Below are 23,692 nucleotides of genomic sequence, written 5' to 3' on the forward strand. Positions count from 1 at the left end.
TGTGCAACTATATATTTATCTAATAATAAAGTCACAAAGAATAGTTTAGAAACTCCATTAATATTATCTAATATGTCAATTTTAAAGAAAAACAATTATTTCATTATAATCTTTTTTCATGATTTTATTCACTGTTAAGTTTGGAGATATCATTTAGAAACTTGTCTTGGGGTATTATATATATATATATATATATATATATATATATATATATATATATATATCTGCAGTCCAGCAATTAATTCAATCTTCATTTCTTTTGCTTATGCTATGTTCAACCACAGCTTATAAAATCACATGTTATATATGCATAACCCATGAACACAAGACAACAGTGCAGTGAAGGCCTGGGGAGGGGGCAGGAGCAGGGTGGAGGGGTCAGTGGGGGAAAAGAGAGGACATCTGTAATACTTTCAACAGTAAAGATAAATATATATATATTTGCATGCTTCATGATACCACTGGTGTGAAGTGATTCTCCGTGTTCCTCCATCTACATGTGCATACAGAGAGTTGTCGGGAATGCTGTTCTCCCACAAAATATAAACAATGCATTTGGTTCACTTGTTGCTGACTTCATTGTACTTTTAAGCATTGCTTAAATGTTTTATAATGAGCATTTTTATTAAAACAATGACATCATTTCTAAAAATTGGAGGTGAGGAGTATTAGTTCACTTCGTTCATTAGTAGCAAACACAGTATCCAGCATCTAATCTTTCCTAGGAATTCAGGAAACAACTTCTTCAGGATTTCCATGATCAAGGTCCATAGCTATTGCTCAGGAAAGAGGAGGCAAGTGGGCCCAGTAGTTACTGAATGCGGATGTAGGAGATGTTTTCAATAACTAACAGATAGGTCTGCCAAGCCCCACCCCCTTTCTTTTTTTAAGCGGAGGTTCTTTATGTTTAAGTAAAGACATTGGTGGACAGAATTGGTATTTATCAATAGTTTACTCTGACCAGTTGAGAATCATTAATTTTGTACAGGGCTGCAACGTGGTTACTTTGATCATTTAGATACGATTCTGACTCTTCTTTTTCCACAGTGCTCACACCCCACTGTTATCAATCAGATAAGAACACAAATCAGGAGAGAACTTTAGCTCCCTAGTAAATACCTTACGAAGCCAATGTGAGCTTGCCAACTAGATTGTCATCTCTGCAGAAGACACATTTCCAAGCAGTCACTGTATTATACAGTACTGAGCACGCGGGGCCCCTCAGGATATGATGATAAATGTCTGTACAGAAGAAATAACAACTTTCAAGAAACTGCAACGAAGCTGATTACCAACTGATTTTTTAAATCAGGGCCAGGAAATGATGGTCCGTGGGCCAAGTCTGTCCCGTGACTTAATTTGCACAGCACAGGAGCTAACAATGGTTTTTGCATTTTTTTAAATTAATTTAAAAAATCAAAAGTAGAAAAGCATTTCAGGTCAGGTGAAAATCCTTTGAAAGTCAAATTTCCTGTCCCTAACTAAAGTTGTACTGGAAACACAACAGGATCATTCATTTACATACCTTCTACAGCTGCATTTGCACTCAAAGGGTGGAGTTGAGTCTTATGACAGGAGACCCTAAGGCATAAAGATGAAAATATTTGCTTTCTGACTCCCTTTAGAAAAAGTTGGCTGAGCCCTGCTTACTCGAGTGCATGTCTGTTTGCTGGTGAATAGATAATGCTTTTGTGTTAGACACAGACCTGTTGACGTGGCATCAGAGAAGCTGTAATCTTCGACTTTCCTCACTTCCTTCCGGGTCAAAAGATAGTTACTGTGTGACTACGGAGGGACTGTGAGTTACTAGTACATCATGGTAACAAATGGAAAAGACCTACATGTCGCCTCCAAAAGTGATGGATTATAATCTAATTTGAAACTTAAATAGCATTAGTAGTTCCTATATTTCAAAATGTGTAGTTACTTCCTTTCTGTGTCTGAGAAATCTTTTGAAAAGCAAAAACCTTTTATTCTTGTGACTTTTACAAAATGCAGAGCCTTATCAGCTGGGCCCTGTGCTCAGTGGCATTATCATAGTGAATGGTTTTAACTGGTTTTTACTTGTATTTGGCTGTCAATAGGATATGATAAACATATGCACAATGGGAAATATGTTTCAGTAGAATGTCTAAATCTTGATAGGGTATCCTGCTCATTTGCTGTGAAATGGTCATTAATGACTGGCATTGGCCCTCCGACCTACCATATTATATATGAAAACATGAAATTAATGTAAAAGTCAAACTGCTACCATTGAAACAGTGTTACCACTAGCACCATAAAATATTACCGAACTGGAAACACAAGTCATTTTGATTCAGAATCCCCACTGTGTACATGACTGACCTCAACTGTCCCCTCTTGTTTTGTTGTTTCAGAGGCTGAAGGCCGCGTTGACTCACCACCCTGCTGCCATGTCAAATGGGAATATGAACACCATGGGACACATGATGGAAATGATGGGCTCCCGGCAGGACCAGACGCCGCACCATCACATGCACTCCCATCCGCATCAGCACCAGACACTGCCAGCCCATCACCCCTACCCACACCAGCACCAGCACCCAGCTCACCACCCCCATCCTCAGCCTCATCACCAGCAGAACCACCCGCATCATCACTCCCACTCCCACCTTCATGCACACCCAGCACATCACCAAACCTCGCCACACCCACCCCTGCACTCCGGCAACCAAGCACAGGTAGACCCTTTTTGTGATCTCTTCCCCCTTCCTCTTAACAGTACAAGCTCTAATGGGGGGTCATGGGCAGCAGCTTTGTTTGACCAGCCCTGATGTTCTGTCTGACACTCTGGGGAGCTTTGTTCATTTCCTAGGAGGTAATGGTTACCCATAAAATACTACCAGATCATAGTTTCTATAAATAATACAGTAAATGTTAGCTCTAAACTCCAGCGACAAATGTAAACTTCAAGTTCTCCAAAATCTCTTTCTGCAGTGTGTTACGAAGTTAACCCTAAAAATGTATTATCAATGTGAAGAGTAGGAAGAATTTAAGCATGTGAAGAAAGGTGTGGGTAAAGAATGAGAAAAATAGGTTAATGATAACTATGGTTCTAGCTACAGTGCTTCAAAACATTATAAAGACTCCATTTTGTCTCCTGTAAAATGGAAGTTAAATACAATGGGCAATATTCTAAATAACATTACATGCTAAAAATCTAAAGAGTAACAATTCCAGGCAGACAAAGAGGCTCGGTAATGGATGTCGGGGCATAAGGTGCTGTGTAAATGGTGAAGAAAGGTGAGTCATCCCGCCCACTGTGAAATGCGTTGGAGGAGCGGACAGAGAGCCAAGCTCTGTAGATCATCAGTTCAAGAGAAGGGCCAAGTCCCAGGGGGTGGGAGTCACCAGGAGTGGCTAGAAAGGAAGCCAGCATTTAGACTCAACTGAAAGAGAGTTGGGGGACCAGGCAGACATTATGTCACCCAGGCCAACAGGAGAGGCGGGTCCGTGTACCCAAGTGAGTTTTAGTAAGTGGATGAGGGGCATGTTCGGAGCATGGCTAGCCCTAGACACTTTGGATCTTCAAGCAGGATGACCTTTGGCAGTCCCCTCCACCCATTCCACTCTGCCAGCTTCCAAGCAGCTGGGTCAGAATGGTGTCCGAAGCTTAGGACCGCCAAGTAACACTTATTCATCGTCTGCCTCTGGACCTCACACCGGGCAGCTTCTTGAGCTCTTGGATCCCCTTCCCTAACACACACCAAACCTGGACAGCCATCCACATGGTGGGTCATCCACAAGCTATTCAGTAGATATGCTGATTTGCTAGATAAGCTTACTTTTGCAAAGGTTCTTAGAGGTGTTCAACATAGCAAATGACAGTGCAGGCTTTGGAGAAAACTTCCATTCTTTGCCCACTTTACTTCCTCCTCTGGTGGAAGTGGTCAAATTAACCTCCCTAAGCCTCAGTCTTTCCATCTGCAAAATGGGGTAATAATAGACTAAGCTTATAGAGTCTTAGGAGCATTAAGTAAGCAAATGTCTGCAAAGCCCTTAGCATGGTTTTCATTACATGTTGGCCATGATTACTTCTAAAGCCAAGGAATGTGATAGAAGTTGAGCAAGAGCATAGCAATGAAATACTATCCAAAGCACCTTTATAGTCAAATGCCCTAGTGGGGCATGTATTTAGAAGGGAGAAAGAAAACTGTAAGGTCAAAAATAGGCGAGGAGATTCACATGTGTACTTATTTTTTAAGGGGAAGGATAACATCAAATTTTGGTTGCCTTGGTGTACAGACAAGTTTAACAGTTCCATGAATATAAAAGCTGCTCATTAACTAATTACCAGTTAGCCAATTGCTCTCCATTTCAAGTAAGCTTATATAGGCCAATTATACTATATGCAGTTAGTTCATTGCTATTATAATTAGATGCACAAACAGTTGTTTTTTTATCCTATACTAAAAAGAAAAAATCCAAGTTGGTCTTGTTAAAATTTGAACAAGATCATTTAGATGGTATTAAAAATACCACTCTTAAACTTGGCTAATTTCTGAGAGCTTGTTGTATTGCTTAATTGTATGATTATTATCAGAATAGTAGGAATAGAAGTTTATTTGGGGTTTTGGTTTTTTTTAATCCTCACCCTCGGTTATTTTTCCATTGATTTTATTTTTCTTTTCTTTTTTTTTTTTTAGACTGACAGTGGAAGGGAGAGGAAGAGAGAGAGAGAGAGCAACAGCAATGTGAGAGAGACACATTGATTGGTTGCCTGCTGCATGTGCCCCAGAGTGGGAACCGCACCTGCAACCCTGCAACTGAGATATGTGCTCTTGACCAGAATTAAACCTGCGACCCTTGAGTTCTCGGGCCAACGCTTAAGGAGTATGTGTCCTGGAAATCAAGTGATAATAAGATGGGGTTGTGAGCCCCACCACTGAGCCAAACCAACTAGGGCTGAAGATGATTTGGAAAAATTCTTTTTAAAATCACAGTTCATTCTCTTTGATCAAAATTTTCAGAGCATCAATACCAACAGAAATCCATTTTTTAAAATAAAGTGATAGGTAACAATATTACCAGGGACACAAATCTGGCCTTAGGGTTGAATTTGCAATTTCTCCTGGCTTTTTGTAATTCTCTCGAATGTAAGGATGTGGTTTCAGAGTCCTGGTGTCACTCCTTGGCCAGGAGAAATTTATCTTAATTGTAGCACTCCTTGAACCCTGAACCTGGACTGAATCTGAAGCCACCATATAACTTACCCCTTTGGGTGAAGCACAGGAAAAGTGTCAGAAGATGGCTGGCCCATGTGGCTCAGTGGTTGAGCATTGGCCCATGAACCAGACGGTCACAGTTTGATTCCCAGTCAGGGCACATGACGGGTTGCAGGCTCGATCCCCACTAGGAGGCAGCCCATCTATGATTCTCTCTCATCATTGATGTTTCTATCTCTCTCTCTCTCTCTCCCTCTCTCTGAAATCAACAAAAGCGTATTTTTTTAAAAAGTGTCAAAGGATAAAGGTTGGTTAGAGTGGGAGAACATAGTATTGAAAAAAGATCCCTGCAGTGGAAATTAAAACCCAGTTTTGCCTACTTGAGAGTCTTATCTAGAGACCGCTAATTCACAAAATGAAATGGTAAAGGCAGAAATAGCAAGGTCATGAGTTCCCTCTAATGCTTTGCTTTGTGGTGATAGCTCAGAAGTTAACATCTGAAAGGACAAGAGCTAACCCTTTTCCAGTAACAAGGATCATGCCTTTGTATCCACTCAGGTGGGGTAATGCCTTAAACAAGTTATTTCCTTATTCCTCTGTGATGGGGAGAAAAGGAATCAACAATAAAACATTTTAGAAAATGTCTTAGCTTTAAATAAAATTACCAAGAGGCAGTCCAACCTCAAGCCCGAGCCCGATGCTTTCGCAGTTAGTCATACAACGTTTGATAGATTTGGGGATTGAAATATATCACCAGCAGTCAGCTGATGTCAACCAGTGGCCGTTATTAGCACAATTACAGTCATTCTGATTGATTTCAATCACAGGGTTAGAATGCGGTGGAAAAGGTTGCTGGAATTCACTTTTAAAACTTTTGCCTGTTATTTCAGCAGGTTAAATGTCCCTTGAAAAACAACTTTATAGGTATTACAGCCTTAAGCTGGAGTGACTGAGAAATGGCAGGGGGGGGTGGGGGGGGGGAGGAGAAACACCCTTTATTGAGAATGAAAAAGGGGAGTGAAGAAAGGGTTAGTGTCCAGAGACATAAAGAGTCCGTGGTAGAAATTCCACTGGGCACTGTGTATCAGCCTCATGGAGGGAATAAACCTGTATATGTGGGGGTCTCCCAAACCTTAGATGTGGCTGAGCCCCAAGCAGATCTTACAGGGACTCTATAAGCACAGTAAAGCGTTTTAATAAAGTGCTTTGCCACTCCTCGGATTTCCTTATAATGGCTGTAAGTGGGGAGGCACAACAGTCCCTCCCTGCCACACCACGCAGTGTGTGAGAGGGCTCAGTGCTGCTCAATGCCTACTTGTAAAGACCTGCTTCCCAATCGCCTAGAAAGGCCTCCTCTGACTCCCTCCGCCTTAGTCACACCCTGAAACAGAGAACACAGGATGCCAGCTGCTTTTGGGGGTTCACGGGATCTTCTGAGGGGAGTGACAGTGGGATGAGGTCCCAGAGCTGTGCCCTGGGAACAGAGTTTAACAGCATTAGGATGACAGGAGCTCCCGACCCGCCCAGACGGGGTTGTCCCCTGACGACAGCAGACTCTCCATATTGTGACACTAACCCTGACCTCTTGGTGCTCACCTGCAGCCAGACACTGGCACTTTACCATTTTAAAACGTACCTTAAATAAAAGAGTTTTAGCACATGAAGGAGGAGAAACAATGTGTCCCTCTGCCAGGGTTCAGCCAATGCCTGTAGGGGAAAATCTGTTTGACTCTTTTCACAAGTCATCAGTTTATCTTGACAAAATATCATGCAAGATAGCTCAGTGGATGCTTTTGCTTTCTGTGAGCTCAAGAGCTGTCACTGTTTACTGCACTCTTAGAAAACCTGTTTGAGATGCTACTAAAGCCATGGACTGGGCTGCGCTTTGCACGTCAACCCTGGCTTGGGTGTCTGTTCCCTCCCCAACCTGTCATCCCTCCTTCTGCTTCCCAGCAGGTTTCACCAGCCACACAGCAGATGCAGCCAACCCAGACAATACAGCCGCCCCAGCCCACAGGGGGGCGCCGGCGAAGGGTGGTGGATGAGGATCCAGATGAGAGGAGGCGGAAATTTCTGGAACGGAACCGGGCTGCCGCCACCCGCTGCAGACAGAAGAGGAAGGTCTGGGTGATGTCACTGGAAAAGAAAGCTGAAGAACTCACCCAGACAAACATGCAGCTTCAGGTGCAGCCACTGTCCCTCTTCTCAGCCCTCAAAGGCCCTGTGTGCACATGGCACTTCCTGTCCCTGCAGCACTCGTTGCCCCGAGCAGTAACACCACACATCAGCCCACAGAGCAACAGGCTCCCTCCGCCAGCGTTATTCATTCGGGACACTGCAGAGCACAATAAGCCATTCAGTTTTCAGTCCGTCTGCCTGTAAAGCTCTAGGAGGGAGAACCTGCCCCATAAGTCACAGAGCTGGGAGCACGGGCTTCGAAGGGTCCCACTCTGTGTGACTTGCTGTGTTTACTCTCTCCAGCTCTCAGTTTCCTCATCTCTAAAATGGGAAAATAACCCCATAGAGTTGCTGGGAGGGATAAATGAACTAATGTGTGCAAAGCCATTTGCCCCATGTCTGGCACGTCATCAATTTTACACTTTTACAAAGTCACCAGTGAGGGGTTGCTTTGGCTAACAGGATTATCTATATTTTTGTTTAAAGGAGGAAAGGGAGGTTCGTGTTTATTACTTAGCTCTGTAAGAAGAGACATGTTTCTCTCTCATTTTCAAACTTGAGCTTTTAATCTTGCACGATTTGTTCCTTCCAGGGGTGGCTCCACTGGGGACATTCTAGAGGCCACTTCAGGAGCGTTTTGAGAGAAGGGTGGGGAACACCGGGGCCGGGCTTCTCCGGCAGATGCGCGCTGTAGAAACGATGAGTTCAGGGCATTTGTTCTGACACAGAAAGCAGCACCCGGTTCACAGCAGGAAAAAGCACTAAAGAGATGTGACCAGCAGTCCAGGGGCAGTGCCATGGGTGATAGCCCAGCACGTCCAGGAGCTGAGAGATGGCTGAAGAGGAGGGAAGGAGAGGAAGGCTGTCCCAGCTGGGGAAGAGCTGTTTCTCAGAAGTTCATAGGTCACCTTCCGTTCCCATACCAGGTTCTCTGTGCATCCTTAGAAAGGAGCAATTAGGGTGCCAAATCCCCAAAGCCTTTGCATATACAGTTCCATGAATGGGAATGACCTTGGGGCATCCAATGTACAAGTTGAAAATATACAAAGAAAATTTGGGTGATACATGGACTGAATATCATAATTAATGGATGTTCACTCTTCCCCCTAAATGTATCATTCTTTGTGTGATAGACATAAGAACCTGAGAAACATGTAGAGCAGATATGAGGGAAATAAAACAATAATTATAATTATTCCTCCCAATATTTTATGCTATATGAAGGTGGGGGCTATGTCTCATTGCCTTCCCCCACCACCTACCTCCCCATTTCCAGCCTAGTGTCTCGTTAGCATGGTGAATTCTGTGAGCGTCTGCACTCAGCATCTGTTGAATAAGTGAATGCATTCCCTGTCTCTGGAGCGCCCCGAGCGCTGGCTGCCTGGCCACTTGGCAGGGATGCGTTTGAAGGGAGTGGAGCCACAGTGGGATGGCTGGACTTAGACACCTCGAGAGTCTCTCCAGCCTGCGAATCTGTAATTCTAGAACCTGGCAGGCACGGTAGCATGCGAGGAGGTAGAGCGTGGACAAACACTCTTAATACTCATAGTACTCATTTTTATTTTATGTGTATTGAAAAATGTCATTAGAACATCAAACCTTCAATTTCACAAACCCTATTGGTAAGGATGAGGCTAAATCATTACAAAATGAGTTAATTCGTACAAACATGTTAAGTAAATATGAGTCCTGATAGATGTGGACCTAGCAAATATTACAGCCATGGTGCCACTCTGACCAACGAACGGGCTGGGAGGCCTTTAAATTTGCTACCAGGTCTGAGGTCTGCAAGAAGACCGTGAAAATCTGCAGGGTTTCTGTCTTGACAATGTTGACTTTTGGGCTCGGTACTTCTCTGTTGTATCCTGTGTGTTGCACATGTTTTGCAGTATCCTTGATCTCTCCCACTGGATATCAGTAGCACCCTCTACCCCACCCCCCATTTGCGACAACCAAAAAGTCTCCAGGTGTTGCCAAATGTCCTCTGCGGGGGCAAAATCGTCCCGGGTTGAAACCACTGCCTTAGACGAAGGAGCCAGCTGGCATGGATCAGATGCCAGCAAATGTTTAAATTAGTTTCCACTAAAATGAGTCCTTGCAGAATGACTCCAGGCATTGACTGTGGTCCTGGAGCATGAGGACACGGAGGGTCCCAGCAGAGAGCCAGGGAAAGTAAAGATGCCATGGACCTCGAGGCCAGATGTGTTCATGATTTGGCCAGATGCATGTAGATTATTGCTTTTACAAAACAGATAAGGTACATTTACCCTTTACGGACCCTAATCCATGAATTTTTACATTTCTTTAGGGCCAGCATGGCTAATAAAAAGAAATGTTAGAATTCTTGTCCCTGGAAATCAACCAACCAACAGGTACCAAGATTGGGGGTTGGTGAAGCAGTGCCCACGGAAGGGGCTGTCTCTGAAAAGCCTGCATTGTTGATGTTTTCCAGCCGCCGCTTGGTTCAGAGGGACAGAAACCACACCGGTGCCTTTTTCTGTGCTGGTGGGTGCTCTGCCCCACGCCTTGTGACGCCGGCGGGGGTAGCAGATCCCGCTACCTCTGAGTGACCCTTTCCCTCTCAGTGGACCTTTGTCAGAAGAAAAAGGTGTCTCTCTTGACGCTGGTTCAGTGAGCCAAATTTTAAGTAAACAGAAATGGAAGGTGCTAAGCAAACAAACTCCAGCCAAATGGAATATCCAAGGTCTGGATGGCCAGCTGCCACTTTTGAGTTGTTTTCCAGCATAGAACCTTCTAGTTAGGTTGCAGAGTTTCAGATTGGAAAAATCAGACCTAAGAAAACAAAGTCAAACTCCCAGACCTCATTTCCTTGCCTCCTGACACATCTCTACCCAAGAGGCCAGCGCAGGTATAGAATTGAGGGAGATGGGAGACACCACCCAATCTGACGTTTTGTTTAGGGAGAAACTAAGGCTCAGGGGGCGTGACGAGTCTTCCCACAAGTCACACAACCAGCCAGTAGCAGGATGAGGACCCAAGTAAGTCTTCTCTTGGCCTAATCCCTCTTGCTCCGTGACCTTTTATTCTAGAAAGTTCTGAGACTAAAGATACTCACATTCTTTTCTCTGACAGAGTAGCTAAGATCAGCTCTAAATTCCTCAGCTGCTGATGTGGGGCTCCGTGAGTAGACTGTTTGTGTTCGATGCATGATATGGAAATCATCTGGTCACCCACTGAAATAATTGCTTTTCTCTTTTAGTACAGAGACACATGGCCTAAGTCGCTGCTGAAATTTTAGACACATGAGCCCAGGTTTGGGACTTGGCAAGAGAATAGGCCAGATGGGAACTGTTGCTTGACAAATTGAAAGTCCTTTGTTTCGGAATGAACCAAACCTGGCTTCGGCTAATCTACAAAAAGAAGTGGGGGAGGGGCTATTGCAGAGCCCATTTTGATTTGATTTGATTTTTTTTGGCACAGACTACTGTTTGCATCAATAAGCATTCTGGGTTTATCATATTAACAGAATGACATCCCCCAAGCTCAAAACTGCAAGTGTAGCTTTGAGGAACTTCTTGGAGTGCTATTTAAAGTATATTATTATAGGATTGAATGTCTCTGTAGGGGGCGATACTTCATCCCAAGGCAACTGATGGATTTAAAAACAGATTAATCCAATAATATTTCGTCTACCCTCTTACAGTCTCTATTTAAATGGCTGACTATTTCAGTTAGCAGCAAACCCAAACCAGCTAAGATGGGCTGATTTCAGCAGGAGAATCAGTACTGATTAGTACTACTCTGCTTTCTCAAAGTACTTTTATATGAAGACCTTACACTATTATAACCTACACAGGGAGTCAAAAAGAAAAAAATGGTGAGTTGCCTCAATTTATAAAGCAAGGTAACTCAGAGTAAGAAGATGCCTGCAGAGGTCCTGGTTTTTATTTCCCTAGAGCTGCAGGCCGCATTGATTTCTTTCATGAATTTCAAAACATTTGCTATCTGGTTGTTCTCTTTCTAAATGAATTCAAGGTGATTCTACTTATGTTACCTTGGACGGCTTTTTGTTTAAAAGAGAGTCTGGTATTTGTGCATTTCCTACCTGTCAGGCTATCGATCCGGAATCTGTAGGGCAATTATGCATGTCCACAGCATCCACTCTGCTTTCTCCAGGGCAGCCAATCTTGACATTTCTTAACCTGCAGCCTCCATCATGGACTCTGATGAAGGTTCTATACACTCACAACAACACACACACACACACACACACACACACACACACACACATGGACACCAAATTCTGCATTAAAGAAACTATTAATGTTGCTTTGGAATCTGATAAGATTTGGAAGCATTGGAGGTGCTACAACTGGTCCCATAGAAAATATGAGACTTAAAAGATAAGCATGTTTGAGAATACCAAAAGTAGTTAACTAACGACTAAACAGTCAAGATTGAGTTCTTCATTAGATTATTAGGCAATTAACTTTCTTAATAGAAAGTAACACAGAAACACTCATAGAATAAGGAACTACCTTGCAGGAAAGAACTAGAGAACTAGTCCAACCATCTTGTTTTACATTTGGTTGGAGAGGCAGCTTGGGACGCCAAACCCTATTATTCTTAACTTGCAGTTAAGAGTTCCTTTTCCGCTGGAAACTTGCCCCATTAATTTCTGTGGCCATTAGACTTTTATTTAGTCCTTATCAGCATCGTAATTATGTGTGTATGGGCTAGACAAGAGACTGATTGTTTTTCTCTACCGAGAATATTAATCGCCATTCATTTCCCAACCACAACATAGCTACTAGTAAATAACATAATTACTAACACATTACATTAAGAAATATGTCCATATCCACATATATCTTTAAATGATGGCCAGTTGTCACAGTACTTTCCAAGTTCCCACATTTTTACAGACCTTCACGACTCCTAGGGCCTCAGTTTCTATACTTACAACATACAGATTTATTAATAAAGTGCTTTGCTCTCTACAGACAAAAATGCCATTGCAGTCATACGTTCTGTACGGGGCTTCGGTTATAGGCAGGGACACCACATGTGCATAGTGGTGATTGGCACTGTTTTATCGTGGCCTCTCATGGAAGCAAAAGGTTTATTGTGAAATGATTTGGGGTGTGCCAAGAACTGTGGGCAGTTAGCTCCTTGCAACTGCAGAAACCCAGAGAACGGAATTCCAAGTGTTTTCCTAAGGAAGGGGCAAAGAACACTCGGTGCCTGGGAAGTTGGGAAGTTGAACCTGCCTAGACAGGGGACTGCCCAGGGCATCGTGGGGGAAGCAGTGGAGACCAAGATGAAGCTTCTGAGAGGGCCACAAAGTGGAATTTTTTCTTTCTCCCCGAAGCATAAGAAAGCAAGAAAACCCTGTCGTTTGGTTTTGTTGGAAACACTTTCCTCATTTGTTGTTTCCTAGGTCACAGAAGGACAGTGTGGGTGGACGCACTAAAACTTGGAACTTGACTCCACTTTCTTAGCACCTTTGTCTGCATTACCTGTGGCAGAGAGTTTCTTCTTGGGGGGCAGGTGTCCAGCGGTTGTCATTTCAGAAAGGGGTCATTGCTGTACCCACTGAGAGTTATGTGACAGTTGGCAGCTGGGCTCGATAGTCACACATTTAGGTTTCTTTTTCTCCTTTTCAGTTTTGTTTTGTTTGTTGTTTTTAACCCGGGGCTGCCTTCTATATAATGATCTAGAAGTAGCTTTCTTTACACATGCTATTTTAAGCAGAGGGGTAGCCGGTACAAGCAGGGGAAGCTGTCTGAATTTAAATGGGCATGAAATCAGAGAGGAAAGAATTCGTGTTTAGGGCTAAAATAAATTGTCCTATAAATAAAGTTGTCCCACTGACCCCGGAATTGACAAGGGTCACTTTTGGTTTTGACAGGGTCCCTGATCAATCACACTCATTTGGAAGCAGGAGGTAAAATTCACCTTGCTGACTGTTCTCAGATTTAGGAGCAATTTTCCTGTGCCATGAAGTGATTTATTCATTAATAATGCTAATTTCTTCCATAGATCTTTTTTTTTTTTTGTAAATTTGAAAGGGAGTAAGAAAAGCTCTGAAATGAGATTTTTTTGTTAATTTATGTTACTCAACATTTGATTGCCTATAATGTATTTTGCTAATGAATGTGGAAATGGGAGGTATTGTTTAAAACAAGTTTCAAAAAAAATTTTTAATTAACTTCTAGAATCCCAAACTTACTTTTCTAGGTGATAAATACATGCCTGGAAAAGCCAAGCTCATATTGAAAGTGTAGCTACAACTTAATGACAGCAATGTTAAAACACCTTTCCTGTGTGCGTGTTTCTTTAACGTCTCCTATGAGCATGATGCCTGGCAGCCACTAATGAGCCCAGGCCGGAGAGAGGGTGTTACGTATCACAACTGTAAAACGGCTTATTTGAGATAGTGCTATGTTTCTAGTTTACTTTTATCAAGTGGAAGCACCTTGGAACCAACCATCTCTTCTAGGTATTTGTAGGCAATGGTGCCAAGTAAATTATTCTGCAAAGTCATAGGCTTGTCGTTTGAATTACCCATTAAGTGGAGATCTAAGGCACGTATTTAAGTGAATAAGAAAAATTCACATACAAACCACAACACCCTGCTGATGGCGGGAGGTAGAAGGGGCGCAGAGGAAGACTTTATAGACTGAAATTAGCCAAACTAGTTAATGAACCCATGAAATTCTATCATGATCCAGAAGTTCATGGCCCCATGCCTCCCTGGGCTGACCTCACCCACCATCCAGGACCAAGATTTGCACCAGACCTCCATGCCTCCTGCTAAGTGGGCGTCAGGCAGGGGATGCGCTCTGTTGAACTATAGCCCATTTGGAACTTCGGGGAAATCTGGTGGTAGATTGGTCAGCTTATCCTGAGGGTATTTCAGATGGAAGCCCTACAAGTCTTCCCATTGCGTCACATTCACCTTCTCATCAACCTGACCTTGTCAGACAGTGTAAAGATGCTAATTACCGTAACTAAATTTGTGTTCACTGATCTTCTCAACCTGGCTCTCCTACGTCTCTTTCCAGAATGAAGTGTCTATGTTGAAAAACGAGGTGGCGCAGCTGAAACAGTTGTTGCTCACGCATAAAGATTGCCCAATAACAGCCATGCAGAAAGAGTCGCAAGGATATCTAAGTAAGTCATTGACTTTCTTGCTGTTTTGAATGTTCAGTGTTTCGCTTCTAATTTTGCATTCAATTGTATTGAAAGAGCAAGAGTAAAGTGTAGGTTGTACATCCAGGCAGACACACTAGAACTCCGATGGCTACCAGACAATGCCACCAGAGGCAGGCCTCTTTTCTAACCCCCGGGCATCATCATGCCCACCACCTCCCGATAATTTCTGGCTAGACTTTCCCTGGCATTTCACATTGTAAAACCCTACCAAATTCCAACTCTGCAACCAGTAGAAAAATGGCCTGCTGGCGCCCAATTACCATGGGCTAGCAATCTTCCAGAGAAATCCATGGGCTGGCAAACAGGCCTTGGGTGTGTCACATCCAATGCCTCGGGATGCACAGCATGTTATTCACTGAGCTAAAAAACTGGTGACCTTGCCTCAGTTTATCAGTACATAAAGTGGATCCCTTTTCTTAGACCCCAACTTCTGCAGCTGGAATGTCAGTATATTGGTTAACTATTAGTTGAGTAGGGGGTGGGTGGGAGGTGCAGGGACTCATGGCTGAAGGTCAATTTATTTTCAAATAATTTTTTAGATTGAGCAACACAGAGTCTCCCACCACATGTGAGTATTTTTCCACATTTGATGTATGGACGGCTATTTGAAAATACCAGGTGGGGAACATCACATCCCGAGACTCAAACACATTGAACCATTCTGCTGATCTAGAAAGCATGGCTTTGCTTGTAGCTCTAAACTGGGAAGGCATAGCTTTGTGACTACCGTTTAAAGTTCTGAAATTAACCCCCAGGAGAACATGTGTGAAAACACTTCTATTTCTAGTAATCGTCTAGTAGTATTTTTCTAGACTTGAGTAGTCCACAAGTCACCCAGGAAAGAGCTATATTGGGGTGTGTGTGTGTTTTTTCCTAGGTCCGGAGAGCAGCCCTCCCGCGAGCCCGGTCCCCGCTTGCTCCCAGCAGCAGGTCATCCAGCATAACACCATCACCACGTCCTCGGCGGTCAGCGAGGTGGTGGGAAGCTCCACCCTCAGCCAGCTCACCACTCACAGAACAGACCTGAATCCGATCCTTTAAAAACCAGGGCTCAGACCTTGCCTCCAAGAAGAGCTGCCGCGTCCCATGCGTCCTTTCCTTGAAGGGCATTTTTAGAATTAACTCAGACCTGGAAGACTCCTCAGCTCTTCAGAGACTGGCTTTCGTTTTTACAGTCATCATGGAAATGTTGTCTTTTATACTTAGCTCTATGAGAAAAAAGGGAGTTATGCAATTACTATCTATCAGCTTGGGAAATGCTTTGGTGCTTTTCTCCAGTTTTCTGGTACCAGTTACATGTTTATAAACTGAACGCTTTCTGTATATAGTCATGGTTTCATTAGCAGTCCAACCCTTTGCCTGAGACACTGACTCTTGTTAAGCCGCAGCTTATAGCCAAAATGAGGCATGCTTAGATGTCAACAGATGCAAGGCAACTGGGTGAGATGTCTGATGACATCATAGTCCGTGTTGAGCTTGTGCTGTGATGTCACCAGAATCCCAGATAAACACAGAGCCTTTTCCACAGCTTTGTTTCTCTTACTATAAAAAGCGTAAGATCCATTGATGTCCAAATAACGCCACCAGGCATCTCCCCACTCCTCCTGCTCCCCTTGGCCCACTTCCTCCAATGCCCACTTCCTTCTCCGTTTCCACTCCTTGCTGGGCTCCCTGTTTATATCTTTGCTTCCTTCTGCTTTATTTTCCCCCTTGAGCATTGCATGTAAAGAAGAAAATAATGTTTAAAGAAAAAAATAAAAGCAAACCTCAGCAATGTGGACCTAGCCATCACTTCCCTTGCCCTTGACCCGCAGCTGGAGTTCATTCAACTCGTGCTTCTTACAAAATAGTAACCAGGAGATGTTTAATGTGCCTGATTTAATGTTTTTAATAATCAGAGCAAATAAAAAGTGGCTTAGCCATAGGTGAAGCACTGTTGAGCGCCAGCTGTGGAGACACTAGGGAAGGGAGCCGTGTAAGCCTCGATTGTGAAAGTCCAAATCATGATGCGAGGCTAAAACATCACACCCTCAAATCACAGCTGGTTTTATATGGCCTGTCTATAACGTCAAGAACCCATGTACTATATAATAATTCAGAAGGGCTCTATTCACTACACAAATTACATTGTTCAATCATCAGCTACTAATAGCCTAAGATTTATTGTTGTGTGTGTTTTTTCTTAAGCCTATGGAACCAGCTTTGCTGTTCTGGTGGGTGAAAGTAGATGAACTAGTGGAGGAACAAAGAGAGAAAGAAAACCTAATGTTCCATTGGGGCACTTCCCACCCTCCCACGGCAGTGAAAGAAAGGACCCCATGGACATGGCTACTCCACTCTCCTGAACAATTCTGATTTACATTTTCAACAACTTTTGTGGAATTGCCCATTATACAAAGCAGATAGTTCCAAACCACAGTTGTGCCTCCTTGAATCAAGCCATTCTACTGTGCTAATGTTTTAATATCACATCTCACAAATAACCAGGCTAATGTTTCTCTTTAGCAGTCTAGACAGGTGCTGGTGTTTCATCTCCATTTGAATGCTTGACCTCCTAACATGAGTGAGTGTGTGTGTGTGTGTGTGTGTGTGTGTGTGTTCATGGGATTTAAAGGAATAGTATTTTACAAAAGGTGTAGCTTTTATAAGAGTTCAGAAAAAGGAAGGACGTGTGTGTTTTTTCTCTCACTATAGTGTAAGAATCTATTTTGGAGAAAAAAGAAAATATGAAAGTTGTGAAGCATGATTTTTATAACTTCAGTTTTATCTACTAACTTACTTTTTAAATCAATATTTATCAACAATCTTTTCATGTATGCAGTGCTTTCGAAAGAAACTTTTGAGTATCCAGTGAAACTCATGACTTGGATATATGGTCTAAAAATCAAAGCAAAAACAAACAAAAAAAAAGAAAACAAAAAAAAAGAAAAGGAAAAAAAATGTAAACAAAAAGGATTTTCTATTATATTTTAGACGAACATATCATTTTTAAGTATTTTAAATACTGAATTCAAAGTTGTTTTTTGTTTTGTCTTGTTTTGAATCCCAGCAGTAACAGTTGAGTGGTTTAACCTAACTGGCTTCCTAAGAAACATTGAAGATTTAGCTAAAAAGAAGTTAACGTTCTTATCTCTTTATTGAAATGAAAAATAATTTTTTCATAACTGCTGCCTAGGACTATCTATGTGTCCCTCTACAAAGGAAAAAGAGCTCATTGAAATGTTTGTTTGGGGTTTTTTTAATTTTATTTTTTTGCTTTAAGTAAACAAAAACTTTTCTTTCTTTACTGCATGCATAGCACTTATGAAATGGATTTTTAAAAAATCCACTGGTGATACCAGAATGTCCAGGGAGTGGGTTGTCACTAAAATTATGGTTTACTGTTGTTCCACCTCTTTACTGAAATATTTAGTTGCTAAACCCAAAGCCTCTGCAGTTAAGAACTTGCCTGAGTTTCCTTAATTCAGCAACTTGACAGTTTGACTGATGTGCATTATATATAGCTCAATTATGTCTGTTCTTTATGCTAAGTAGGCGAACCAGCCACACACGTTGGCCAACGGGCCTCAGCGTATAATTAGAAGGAACTGTCTTCTTGTTACACGCAGGGCCGTTAGGTGTGTTCATTAGCAATGTGGAAACAGTCAATGGAAGATGCCAGCGCGTTCTCAGGGCTTGAAATCCCAAACAGAAAGGCTCATTGGTCACATCCAACACTCAGCTTATCAATATGAAGTGATTTTCCTTAAAGGCCCAGCTTTCTCCGGACTATGGAACAATCAGTCCTCCCTCTTGCCCTACACTTTTTGCCAATCTGGGAAAATGTCTTTCTCCCCCATTCTTCTCTCCCACTGAATTACTGGTCACCCCTCCATAATTTCATGAATCGGTTGCAGCGATCTTCAGAGCATTCACCCAGAGGGCTCTGCAGCTCTGCCTTCCTCGCTCCCTTGGCATATTTTTATTGGCAGGATGTGCTTCTGAAGTCACTGCCAGCCTACCTGGAAATTTCTACTTTTTTCCTCCCCTGCCTTTTGTGATGTGAGTTAACACCTTTGAAAAGTACACCTGGTAGTGTTTCTACCCGCTGAATCCTCCCCGAAACTGAGGCATCCACATCTGAATTGTTTCTCCTTAACAACATAGGCAGGCACAGGTATGGTGGAAATCCTCGCCTTGGATGAATGCACTTGTTTCAAAGCCAGGTGTTAGGTCAGAAGTCTTCCCTATACCCTCCCACCCACCCTGCTCCCACCTCCAAGTCAATGTCCTAAGTCACCATCTCAGCACAGGCTATTGGAGCCGGTATGTGCTGTCACTGCGTGGTTAGCATGAGGGTGACTGACTTGGGGCAAATGCTCTTTGGAGCCTATTCGGTCAAACGCAGCAAGTTCCCAATAGAGGGTCATCAACGGTGAATGTTCAGGTGGTTGTTGCCTGTTAGTGGGGCACATTTGAGTGTGTCTGTTGATTCATCATTTGAAATCTTAAACTAGCTGCAGTGAAAGACCAGCCCTGGGCTGGGGGTGGGGTAGGTTAAGCTTCAGTAACAGCTATAAATCTAGCCATTCGGTTAGAATAGAATGTGCTTTCTGGTTAATAAAGATCATCTAAGAAAATATATATGTATGTATGTGTGTATACAGTGAAAGTCAAGGACCAAAGCAAAATTTGAACAGGAATCTATTAATTTAGAATTTTATAAGATATTTATTAATAAATGTTATTTTTAAACATTCCATTTGAACAGTATTCTTCTGTAGGATCTACTTGTTTTTAAAGTATTAGCTCATAATAAACCAGTCTAGTGTATGTAGCCTCATTTTTCAGGGTTTCCATGGCTGCGCTCCGTCATTTGGTGGAAATGTTTGCTTGGACCTCTTTGCATAGAAATATCAAGGATTATTATTGCTCTGTGAGTTATTTTTTTAATCTGTGTTCTGAACAGCTTTTTTAAAAAAACATTTATCCCTTTGTGCATGTGTAAAGTAAGCTCTCCCCTTTAGGGAGCACAGTTCAGCTAAAGGGAATCAGTAACTACAACTGGAACACTTGCTTGTAAAAGTGTAAAAACAACTGCATCTCTGCGTCTTTCCACCCCACCCCAATTTCCCAGAGTGCTTTGCACTATTCAGCTCTCTCAGTGCTCTTTGTGTCCCTTCTCAAACAATGCAGTAGCTTTAAGCCACTCAACGCCATTGTGCAGTCTATCTGAGAAGGAAAAGGAAACAACCCATTTAAATTTGAATAAAACTGTGCCTATGCGAACAGTAGCAATTTAGAACCTCTCTTCTGCTTAAAATAATTTATATTTTAAAGTTGCACTTTAGCTTTTCTGATCCCTTTCTCTTGTTCTCTCTTGAACCTCCACCTTGTCCTCAAGCTTGCCTTCCCTCTTCCCTCTTCACTGAACCCCGCCCCTTCCTCCCAGGCTCTGAGCTGCATCATTTAACATACTTTACGTAATATTTGCACCAGGTACGTTTGCGTGTGGTCCTAAGTAGCCTAGCGAAGATGTGCTGCTCACATCACCTAGATGAAGCCTGCTACGAGAATGCGCAGGAGAAGAGCCAGTTTATACTCTACCTTTATTCACAGCATGTTTTTGTAAAGTGTTATATTATGCCAACAGATGTGAGGCAGCAGCTAAGCTACACTTAAGACTTTTCTATCTTATCCTCCGAACCAAAGTGTCCTGAACGAGCAGGAGACTGTTGTTGTGCGCATCATGGTGCACAATGGACTGTTGTCCTAGCCATGGTCTCTCTGAGGCTGCTGAAATAGCAGTGGTCCTTTCTAGTCCATTCCTAGGTCTCAAAAAATGCAACGTTGCCTTGTAACAAAATTAGGGACAGCGCCTTTATTTTACAATTGTAATCTAAGAAAGGACAAGAAGACACTGAAGCAATAAACTTACAAGTAAACTCCAATACCAAAACAAAGAAAAGAAAAAATAAACCTTCGCTTATCGTGTTGTGAAAATAAAAAAGTGTATGTCCATTCAAAATATTTTACTATTTCTTGTGGAGTTTCTCAGTGACGTAATGCTTATAGCCAAATTGCTTAAAGAGTGTTTATATATTTTTTCCTTATAAATTGTCTATTTTTAAATAAAAACTATTTAACCACACATTGAAGAGGGGGGTAAGGCCAAATTGCCAGCATTTGTTTCAAGATGAATATTCTTCCGTGGCACCCTGATACCTTTCCAAGCTTATCATCAGAGGGAACCAATTATTATCAGCTGTTCAATGTAGACCAACTTACAGTATCTAACTCAGTAGTAGTCAGGATTTAGAAAGCTCTTCTTAAGCCATTTGAGAATTTCTTGCATTGAGTTTCATATTATAGAACTTTATAGAACGTTTGTTTTTACAGAGTTATGGTAGCCTCAGGACAGAGAATGTGGAGCCTGAATGAAGTAGCTTTAAGTGCATCATTAAAGTCATATCACACTAAGCTCCCCACGCTGGTGCGCTCCTTTAGAATGCCAGTGCTCTGGACACTTAGGAGGTCAAGAAAGGTATCCCAGTGCTGAAGTGGAGGGCATTCAGAGAAAGGACCCTTGCCAGCCGGCCAGTAAAAAAAGAAAAAAGAAAAAAAAAAGGACCTACCTACCTACCCTCTTTCCTTCTACGTTCTGCTAAATCACACCTGCCTCACAGAGAGAGGGCTTCTGCCTTTGAGGTTTGTCTGGAAGAAAAAATAAGCTTTGAAATGTTCTCCTTGGGCAGGACATGGGGTTTGGGATCTTCTGGAAAAGCCCAGAAAAAAAAATGGCTTGGTTCAAACACAATATTCCAGGGCAATTGGAATATAGATATTGTGCAAAACTAGAATTAAAAGAGAAAAGTTTAGCATTGTACAAACTAAGTGTTAACTAAGGAAGTCCCCCCCCCCCCAAAAAAAAAAAGGTGCTGTCACTTTAAGTTCTAGACTGGGGGGTTGTTTGTAATTGTAAACAGCAAAGCATTTGTGTTCGTTTGTCTATTTGTAAAGCAACCACCTTCCTTACTGGAAGGAGAAAACAATTTTGGGGTACATACCTGTAAATATTTGCTGCAGCATTTAATATGTTTAATTTTATGTTAAGCTTTTTGTTGCATAGTGAACACATTATTGTTACCAATGGACAATGAGTTCATTAAGACTGTTCAACTAGGTCAGATTTTTACATCTCTTTTTAGCAAGAAGAGACAAGATTTTGTGCATTTGTACAAATGTTAATATCACTGCAATTCCAATATAATAAAGCACTCAAATGCAAACAATATACCTACCCTTTGTATGGTGAAATTTGGGTTTGGGGGAAAACGACGTCTATTCTACACACGATCTCATTCATGCCTTGTAAGCCACGACTTAATTTCTCAGGGTCACTGTTATCAGGGACAAAAGAAGGTGAGACTTTCTCCTTCTCAGACCATCATGACACTTCCTTCCACTTCCTCTTCCATCCAACTTCCCAACTGAGGCTGCCAGGCTGACGCACTCACAGTGGGTTGGCCGTACAACTCAACTTCACTTTGGGGTGAGCAGATTTTAACAGTCAAGAAATGCAGCCAGCATAAATTCACGTTCAAGTTTTATTTAGGAACCAAGAATCACAGGCTGGCTCCTCAGGCAATCAGATCCTGGAGTTCTTTGCTTGACCTCCAGGGAATTTCTCCAGAGGAAGCCTAAGGATAGTCCTAGCCCCTTTGTGCATGCCCGCTTCTAGATATCCACCTACTTCCTTCCTCTTTTTTCCTCTTCTTCGTTCTCATAAAACTGTTCCTTCAGTCCCTCTCCTCTTTCTCTTACACTAACTCTCTGCTCCATCAGCACAGCGAGAACCCAGCCATCATTTTTCACCCGTTACTTCCCTGTTACAGCTCCATCTAAGCTACCAGCATCTCTCTCCTGAATTATTGCAATTTCCTCCTACCTGGCAGCCAGAGGAAGCCTTTGAAAATGAATGTCAGACCTTGTCCCTCCACTGCTAAAACCACACAAGGACTCCTCCCCTCATTCAGAGCAAAAGTAAGTTCCTTACCACCAACTCCCACAAAGACCGTACCTGACCCCCCACCCCCAATCCCCGCCCCTGTTCATTCCCTGAGCTTATCTCCTGCCATTTTCCCCCTCACACCTCTCCAGCTTCATCAGTATCTTTAAGGTTCCTCAAATACTCCTTGCACCATCCACCTGAACGCCTTTGTACATGCTGTTGTTTATTCCTCTACCCAGAATATCCCTGGCCCCCCACCCCTTACCCCCCTACTCCTCCCCCCCACCCCCTGCCAAAGTGGGCATAATTCACCTGTCTCCCTCTCAGTTAAGCCCTTCCTGGCCATCCTATATGAAATCATATCACCCTCCCTCTTTATTCTCCTGTCTTGCCCAGACTATGTTTCCCACCACATTCCCCACCATCTAACACAATTTACATCTAGTTGTTACGTTGAATTGCCTATCTCCCCCAAGTAGAATGTAAGCTCCACAAGAGCGAGGGCATTCTCTGTTTTGTTCACCCTTGTGACCCCAGACCTGGAACAGTGGATACACAATGGGCGCACAAGAAACATCCCGGGAATGAATGGTCTGCCGTTTCCTTTCTGTTTTCTCCAACCCATCCCCCTAGTCCTGTGGCCATAGGACATGTCCTCTGACACCTAGCCTGACAGTGAGACAGGATATTTGAAATCGGGACAGGAACAACAATTTGGGGAGGAGGCCGGAAGTGATTGCTGTTCTAATGGCAACCCCATCTGTTACATTTACATTTAAACCACGCAGTACTCTCACAGTCCCCAAGCCCATCCCACACTCATTTGTAATTTCAAAGCCATTACTATTGGTTAAAAAAAATTGTTCTGAGCCCTCATTTACAGTTTGCAGAGAGACAACTTTAATCCTTGTCCTGTCTTCATCCCTGGGTGTCTCTGGATCTTCACAATGTCCTTTTATCTGACACTTGCTCTTGTAGTTGGTTATTGGTTGGTTACTGGATCACCGTTTGCTTTACATGTTATCTTATCCAATAAAAACAGTGTTTGTGTGTGTGTGTGTGTGTGTGTTTTTTAAGATTCTTAATTAAATCTTTATTGTTCAGATTATTACATTTGTTCCTCTTTTTTTCCCCCATAACTCCCCTCCTCCCAGTT

At 42.7% G+C, this 23,692-nt stretch overlaps 1 protein-coding gene across 2 annotated transcripts in view; it reads left to right on the plus strand.

Annotated features, from left to right (window-relative positions):
- The window catches only part of CREB5 (cAMP responsive element binding protein 5), a gene marked incomplete at its 5' end in the record, with an annotated part of 325,398 nt that extends 307,467 nt beyond the window's left edge, over nt 1-17,931 (plus strand). For both annotated transcript variants that reach the window (XM_081102754.1, XM_081102753.1), the window contains 4 exons: nt 2,382-2,705; nt 7,146-7,373; nt 14,396-14,504; nt 15,424-17,931. In XM_081102754.1, the coding sequence (XP_080958880.1) occupies nt 2,382-2,705; nt 7,146-7,373; nt 14,396-14,504; nt 15,424-15,587 (825 nt within the window). In that variant the 3' untranslated portion in view covers nt 15,588-17,931. The remainder of the gene's footprint in view (nt 1-2,381; nt 2,706-7,145; nt 7,374-14,395; nt 14,505-15,423) is intronic.
- Between the last annotated feature and the right edge of the window lie 5,761 nt (nt 17,932-23,692).

The sequence above is a fragment of the Myotis nattereri genome (genome assembly GCF_964212035.1).
Source record: "Myotis nattereri genome assembly, chromosome: 11".
Classification (NCBI taxonomy): Eukaryota; Metazoa; Chordata; class Mammalia; order Chiroptera; family Vespertilionidae; genus Myotis; species Myotis nattereri.